The 8,089-nt window shown below is 45.7% G+C and overlaps 1 protein-coding gene across 4 annotated transcripts in view; it reads left to right on the top strand.

The window, feature by feature from the left end:
* Positions 1–5,840, top strand: part of LOC121559067 (scm-like with four MBT domains protein 2) — a 34,131-nt gene extending 28,291 nt beyond the window's left edge. For 2 of the 4 annotated variants that reach the window (XM_045215579.1, XM_045215580.1), the window contains 9 exons: positions 291–358; positions 1,271–1,410; positions 1,924–2,033; positions 2,215–2,390; positions 2,484–2,528; positions 2,676–2,836; positions 3,415–3,687; positions 4,230–4,358; positions 4,601–5,840. In XM_045215579.1, the coding sequence (XP_045071514.1) occupies positions 291–358; positions 1,271–1,410; positions 1,924–2,033; positions 2,215–2,390; positions 2,484–2,528; positions 2,676–2,836; positions 3,415–3,687; positions 4,230–4,358; positions 4,601–4,741 (1,243 nt within the window). In that variant the 3' untranslated portion in view covers positions 4,742–5,840. The remainder of the gene's footprint in view (positions 1–290; positions 359–1,270; positions 1,411–1,923; positions 2,034–2,214; positions 2,391–2,483; positions 2,529–2,675; positions 2,837–3,414; positions 3,688–4,229; positions 4,359–4,600) is intronic. The other 2 variants (XM_045215581.1, XM_045215582.1) reach the window with 1 other exon arrangement.
* Positions 5,841–8,089: the final 2,249 nt, after the last annotated feature.

The following is an 8,089-nucleotide window of genomic DNA, read 5'->3' on the forward strand; positions in this document are numbered from 1 at the left end:
TGAAGGATCAGGGATGTGGTCGTTCAGAGACAACATATGAGGCTTTCAGTAACACTTTGTCAACCCCTGTCGTCTAACCTCTTTTACCATATCTCGCCCCCAAGGGACTCATTCATCAGTATCCCTCATTCTTTTCCATTGTGGTTCAGTAGTGTTTGGGGAAGGACATGTATCACACTAAGCTAAAGCTGACAGGGTCTTAAATAGCTGTATTGTTGATTGAGTGATTGGACGGCTTGGCTGTTCACTTGATTGATTGGTTCATGGATTGATTGACATTCTGTCTGTAGGTTGGCTCCGCCCCAACCCGTGGAGACAATCCCTCTCAACCTCTGCGAGCCCGTTGCCATGGATACGGGTAAACAAGATTGATAATTCAAATATGAGATGATTTATTTACAGCAATTGATGAAAATGAGAGTTAATGATGATCATGATTAACATGGAAAAGCCCTGTAAACAGAATGAGTGTGTGTGTGTGTACCTGGGTTGTGTTCATTAGCCACACCTGTTTCAAAGCAGATTCATATTTATGAGCAAACAACATTCGTCTGTCTAACAGTTGCGCTTCACAATTGCTGATTGGTACCTCACAGCTTGTCTCAGAAAAGTGTTGCTTTCTAACAAACCTCTACATTTTAATCAATATTACACTTCTGTTAGCACATACTCCTCTCAACATTTTACACAGCCAATGTTATGTTTATTTATTGTGTGTGTGTGTGTGTGTGTGTGTGTGTGTGTGTGTGTGTGTGTATCAGTGTTGTGTCCATAAGAGTCCCCATGCCATTCTATATATTTATAATTTGTCTAATCACTATTCAACCGGAGCTGTGCAATTACAGGTGTATGAGTAACAAAGTGTAAACTGAGGTGTGGAATCACACTGCATTGTTATGTAGATCACACCTCTATACAAGCCTCATTAACAAGGCAGTGCAGTGGAGTTTTATAACACAAGTCATACATAATGTAAGTGTTAGGCTGCTTTTACACAGGCCGCCCAATTCTGATATTTGTTCCACTAATTGGTCTTTTGAACAATCACATCAGATTATTTTACGTCACATATTTTTCAGCGCTGATTTGATTGGTCAAAAGGCCAATTAGTAAAAACTTGAATCAGAATTGGGCTGATTTTATTTCTCACTAATTGGACTTCTATATAGTCTAACAAGAGATTAAACTTGATAGGCTGCCTGACGTTCTTATATCTGTCTGTTATTGGCAGATTGTCTGATGTCCCATGATGCTTCTCTCTCCTCCCCAGGCTCAGCCAATGGGAGATACTGCTGCTCCAGGATCTATGTGAACCACCGCTGTTTCTCTGGCCCTTACCTGAACAAGGGCCGCATCGCTGAGCTGCCACAGGCTGTAGGGCCGGGGAAATGCACTCTGGTCCTCAAAGAGGTAGGTAGAGGTACATCAACCTACTGGCTGCACCCAAATCTATTCCGTACATCGTGCACTACTTTTGACCAGAGCCCTAAGGGATCCGAAAAAACGAACAACAGACTCTGGAGGAGGTAGAGAGGCATATGCCTAATTAAAGGACTGGAGAGGGGAGGGAGAGAGGGAGGGAGAGAGAGAGATAAGGAGATGTCTTGTTAACCACCTGCAGTCTCTCAGCAGCAGCTTCAGTTGAATGTGAACTGTCAGTCATTTCTGTTTACACACACACAAACACGCAGTAACTCAGCAAAAACAGCCTTTAATTTCCCTAGATACCCCCTAGTGTGAGTGTGTGTCCTTGCTCATTTGAGTGTGTTTGCAGGTTCGTGTGTTTGTGTTCTACTGGTTTGAGTTGTTCTCTAGTTTTCGTGTCACGTTAACTTGAAAACTAGAGCGAAAAAATGTCTTAAAGAAAGTGTGTTCAGTATGGTGTTCAGCTTCCACAGTTCTCTCCTGTGTGTCCCCATGCAGGTGCTGAGCATGCTGATCAATGCAGCCTACAAGCCTGGGCGTGTCCTGAGGGAGCTACAGGATGTAGAGGACCAGCACTGGGACTGCCACGAGGAGACCCTCAAAGCCAAGTGAGTCCCACCTGGAGGAGCTCGTCCAGGATTGGAATGACCATTAGAACCCATTTTACAAAGTCACAAGACAAGCCACATCAGAACATGCATGCTCCTCGTAAACATCCTGAGTGCAAGGTCCTGTATGAATAATACTATTGGCCTGAGCTGACACTGATGTTTCACTCTCGCTCCTTAGATACAAAGGGAAGACGTATCGATCGTCCATCCGGATCGTGCGTCTGGCAGAGCAGATCCCAGACTTCTGTCGTAAAGTGTGTATGAAGCTGCAGTGCTGTCCCAACCTCTTCAGCCCCGTCCAAGTCACAGACAAGTGCCCTGAGAACTGCGCCATGCAGACCAAGACCAAATACAGTAAGTGTGTGTAGGGTGTGGTTACTGTACATGTGTGTTTATGTGTGGGTTTCTGTTTATGGGAACTAAGATCAACTTCATATATGTTTGTAGGTTGGTGTGTGCGTGCGCGAACAAATACAGTAATTTTCTACAAGTGTGAGTTTGTGTGTCTGTCACAAAAAACACACATACACACACGAAAATACACACATCCATTTGTTTGATTAAAACCCCCTTTAAATTAATAGCTAACCTGCGTGAGAATTGAGCCAATATGAACTGTATTGAGTGTTGTGTCCCCAGCATATTACTACGGTAAGAAGAGGAAGCTGTCTAAGCCGTTTGGAGGAGAGGAGAGTCTGGAGGCCAAACCCACACGACGCAGGAAGAAGAGGAAGGCCATCTTTGTCCAGAAGAAACGACGCTCGTCTGCAGTGGACTACACTCCTGCAGGGTCACCACAGGTCTGACAGATCTCTCTCTCGCTCTCTCTCTCTCGCTTCTCTGTCTGTCTGTCTGTCTGTCTGTCTCTCTCTCTTTCTATTTCAGTCTGTCTCTCTCTCTTTCTATTTCGGTCTGTCTGTCGCTATCTCCATGTCTCTCTTTCTCATGTGTATAAGAGTAAATGCTGGTGCCCTCAGTCTCCTGTCTCCTGTAGGAGACTCCTGCACACACACACACAATAACATATGCACTATACACTTACATACACATGGATTTTGTACTGTAGATATGTGGTAGTGGTGGAGTAGGGGCCTGAGGGCACACAGTGTGTTGTGAAATATGTGAATGTATTGTAATGTTTTTAAAATTGTATGAACTGCCATAATGTTGCTGGACCCCAGCTAATGGGGATCCATAATAAATACAAATACATATCTCCTATCTGTGTTTCCCTCCCCCCTCTCTTTATCTTTCTCTTTCTCTCTCTCTCTCTCTCTCTCTTTCTGTCTTTCTTTCCTTCTCCCTCTTAGTGTCTCTCTCTATTCTATAATGGACTTGATTGTCACTGCACTAAGATTGACCCTATAACTCCATACAGGACAGTGATGAAGACGAGGATGAAGAGGATCTTATGTTGCAGTCGGGCAGTGAAGAAGGCACCAGCTCTGAGCCGCGCGAGGACCACACAGACACTTCCTCTGTGGAGGTGGCTAACAGCCGGCCGCGGCGCGCCGTGACGCTACGCAGGGCCACCCATACCGGCATAGCTTCGGGCAGCCATGAGGGTCCTGAAAGCAGGAGGCGGAGCACTCGGTCCCTGTCATATAACCAGGGAAACAAGTACCACCCACCCAAGAGACAGGAGATGCAGGTGAGATAGAATGCTACACGCAGAGACAAACACATACACAGACCCACATTTAATGAAGATGTGATTTAGTATTTGATGAGTACTTTGACTCCCTGTTGGCCGGTGCCCCAGGTACTCCCGAGTGGCGCAGTGGTCTAAGGCACTGCATCACAGTGCTAGCTGTGCCACTAGAGATCCTGGTTCGAATCCAGGCTCTGTCGTAGCCGGCCGTGACCGGGAGACCCATGGGGCGGCGCACAATTGGCCCAGGGTAGGGGAGGGAATGGCCGGCAGGGATGTAGCTCAGTTGGTAGAGCATGGCGTTTGCAACGCCAGGGTTGTGGGTTCGATTCCCACGGGGGGCCAGTATAAAAAATAAAAATAATACAATTAATGTATGCACTCACTAACTGTAAGTCGCTCTGGATAAGAGCGTCTGCTAAATGACTAAAATGTAAAATGTAAATGTATGGTCAGTGAATGACGTCCTGATGTCATATTCAGTCGATAAAGGCCCTGTATGTAGATTCATCTTTCTGGCCATGTGTCCTGTGGTCCTGCAGGTGGAGTGTTGTGAGGAGGAGTGCCAGCTGGTGTTGGAGAGGAACCCTCTGGAGTGGTCCGTAGACGACGTGGTCACCTTCATCACCTCCACTGACTGTGCTGCTCTCGCCAAGATCTTCCAGGAGCAGGTACACACACACACAGTGCTCACACAGTGCACACACTCCGAAATACATGCAGACACACACACACACACACACACACACGTCCCCAAAACAACACACTTTCTTGTTTGATGTACAGATTCTCTCTTCACATTATCATTAACATCGTCATCCTCTCTCTCTCTCTCTCTCTCACTCTCTCTCTTTCACTCTCATGCTCTCTCTCTCTCACTCACTCTTATCGTATTCTCTCTTTCTCTCTGCAGGACATAGATGGCCAGGCGTTGTTGTTGCTGACCCTGCCCACAGTCCAGGAGTGTATGGAGCTGAAGCTGGGTCCAGCCATCAAGCTGTGTCACCAGATAGAGCGCGTCAAGGTGGCCTTCTATGCCCAGTACGCCAACTGATCCTGGGCGTCTCACCTGGCACCTTTACCCTGTAGGGCACAGACTGTCTAGAGATGCCTCACCCAGTACACCTTCATCTGAGGAAGAGGAGGAGAGATGATTTGGCTAAATGCCAAGTCTGGGATTACCTGGTCTGGAAGGCTGGGAGGAAAGTGGAAAAACTGGTAATGCTGTCGCTTAGGAATTCTGAAATTCTGGACATGGATTACCCAGCCACTTTTCCGTGGATTACTGATGTCACATAGAGAAGGAAGTGACGTCAGAGGAAGCAGAGGAGGAGCTACCCACATACGGAGCTCAGGACATCATCCTCATCCTCATCCGCGACAGCGGGCAGAGATGGGTTGGAAGGTTCAGATTTCAACAGTACTGTGTGGAAGGATCAGTCAACTGTGGATAGTTGAGTACAGTACATATGAGTCAATCCATATGGAATACAGATCTGTGAAGAAACTGATCGAAATTGAGGATTATGTTCTTGGAACATTTTGAAATTGAGGATTATTTTCTTGGAATATCTTTACTTTTTTTGACATGCTGTTTGAGACTGATGGCCCTGACAGTGTTTTTAAGTTATGAACAAATGTTATTAAATATTTGTTCAATGTTTTCTCTCATTGTTATATTTAAGTAAATTAGGTTAATATATTTGATTAACAAAAATTGGTTAGTAACCTACAATAATATATTTGCAATATTTATTGTATTCCTTATTGAATAGATATAATATATCTTATTTGGATGTAAGAAAAATATATTCAGAGAGAGAGTTGATAGGCTATTGAAATGTCCAAGGCTTTAGTTTCAAATATGTATTTAAGGATGTTCATGAGTTATTCCAGTCAATAGGAATTTAGTCCTGTTATTAAATTATCTGTTTTTTCTTGTGTACATAGGGAAATTGTAGGTCTGCTGCATTTTCTCATTAACAGTTTGTAAAATATCCTGGTAAAACTTTAATTGGATAGTCCATCTGTAGATGCTTTACAGACTATCAGTAACATTTAAACTATCTACTAGCCCCTACCATTATCCTAACCCTAAACTTAACCCTAGCCCTAACTCTAACCCTTACCCTAACCCTTATTCTAAACCTTACCCTAACCCTAACCTTAGCAAGCAGTTGCTTATCAACAGATAGTCTGTTGCTTAGAAATAGATAGTTTGTTGATAGTATCTACAGTGTGACCAAAGTCCTGAATTAGCTAAAACCCTCTTTTCTTTTGACTTTTCACTTTAATAAGTTGTTTTAACAATCATGTAAAATATTTGTTATCCATCTATGCAAAATGCGGTGCAGATATTTTTGATAAGTGTTGATAAGAAAATAAATTTCTACTGATTTTGTAGTGACGCTTTGTTTTCCAGTTTTTATATAGATTAAGAATTCATCAAGGTGTTTTTTTTTTTTAGCATGTATAAACTCGCTGGAGGGTAGGCCTGAATGAAGTACATAGGTAGTAATAACCATTTCATTACTGATTGGATTTCATTGTGATTCTTCATACAGGCAGTGACTAGTAGCCTATTGTATTTCCAAGACTGTAGCATGTTCTTAATGTAATATACATTTAATTTAATACAGACAGTACATATTCAGATGAGGGTATTTCACAGCAGTAAGATGAGTCGTGCTTCACCAATTTTCTGTTACTGCACAGTTGAATTAATTTAATAGCACATACACACACACCAACTCTGACACTTTCGATTGAGCCAGTCTGAAAAGCGGTTGAATCAACTGCTACCTCAAATGGTTGCCTGGCAACACAATTTCTAACGTCTGTTTTGCATGATTTTCCCCTTTTCCCAGCTGTATCTGAAAACAAACGGGATACATTTTGATTGCAGAGGAGTAAACAACCATTTAACTGGTTTAAATAAAAAAGCTGCATTTTTTATCTCATGTACAAGTGGCAATTTCAGACATAATCTTCTGAAGTCAGTCGATGATTTTAATGCATTCAAACAGTGAATGTGATTGTCACGGTTCAGACAGACGACAAGAGGACCACAATTGCGTCACACCAGAAAGTTTATTAAAACTTAAGGGAAAAGGGAAGTAGGGAGTGAGTGAAGGCTCCAGGGGTTATCCCGTCCAATGTGCTGGGTCTGTGCCCCCCAGTGGCAGCGGTGCGTCCGATGACGCCGGTGGTTGGTGGTCCAGAAGTCCTGGGGGAGGAAACACAGACACAACGGGGCGGATGAAACAAGGCAGAAGTACAGTTCAAGGGAAATCCAAATACGTTGTAGCAAGGCAGAAGGCTGGTCAGAGTTACCGGGGTCAAGAGTAGTCAGGAGTCGTAATGGCAGAAAGCAGGTCTGGTTTTCCTGGGGCAGAAGAGTATCCAAGAATCAGGCAGGTCCGGGGTCACAAAACAAGGGTGAGCCAGAAGCGCGAGCACACAGGTTCGGGTGTGAGCTTTGCAGACGATCTGACAAAGGAGAGCTGAGAGACGGGACTTTAAATACTGGGAGAGGTTAGTGGGTAATGCAGCGCAGCTGGCAGAGTAATTAGAGCCGAGCAGAGCAGGGACAGGTGGAGCTCGTTAGGCTGAGTAGAGAGAGAGAGATGAGCAGAGTGGAAGATAGTGGAAACACATTAAGGTGGTAACCCGGTGGAGTGAGAGGGCTCATGACAGAACCCCCCAAGGGACGGCCCCAGAAGTCCCAAGAGCAACACCACGCCGGGCGGGAGGAGGGGAGCCGGAGGAGGGCTAGAACTCCTCCGAACGGTCCGAGCGAACGCCCTCATCCTCGGAGGAAGCCGGAGGGCCGTGGTCGGGAGATGGGACAGGTCCCGAGACAGGATCAGGCACAGGACAGGAAGCCGAGCGGGCAGGACGGTTAGGGATCCCTCTGGGGCGGCCCCTACGGATTGCAGGTTGATCAGGATGCCGTTGGTGGAAGGCGGTGATGAGAGTCCTATCCACAATCCGACTAGCTGGCACCCAGGTCCTTTCCTCAGGTCCATAGCCCTCCCAGTCAATGAGGTACTGGAGACCCCTACCCCTCCGTCTGGACCGAAGCAGGCGGCGGGACGGTGTAAACCAGACCACCATCGACGAGCCGTGGAGGAGGAGGACAAGGCGCAGCAGGGACCAGCGGACTCTCATGAATGGGCTTAATCTTAGACACATGGAAAGTGGGGTGCACCCTCATGGAATTAGGCAGTTGGAGCCGGACAGCAGTTGGGCTAATCACGCTTATGATAGGGAATGGGCCAATGAACCGAGGTGCCAACTTCTGCGACTCCACCCTGAGTGGCAGGTTCCTTGACGACAACCACACCCTTTGACCAACATGGTAGGTGGGGAGCAGGGATTCTCCGACGGTTGGCCCCGGTAG

The sequence above is a fragment of the Coregonus clupeaformis genome, unplaced genomic scaffold (genome assembly GCF_020615455.1).
Source record: "Coregonus clupeaformis isolate EN_2021a unplaced genomic scaffold, ASM2061545v1 scaf0474, whole genome shotgun sequence".
In the NCBI taxonomy this organism is placed as follows: Eukaryota; Metazoa; Chordata; class Actinopteri; order Salmoniformes; family Salmonidae; genus Coregonus; species Coregonus clupeaformis.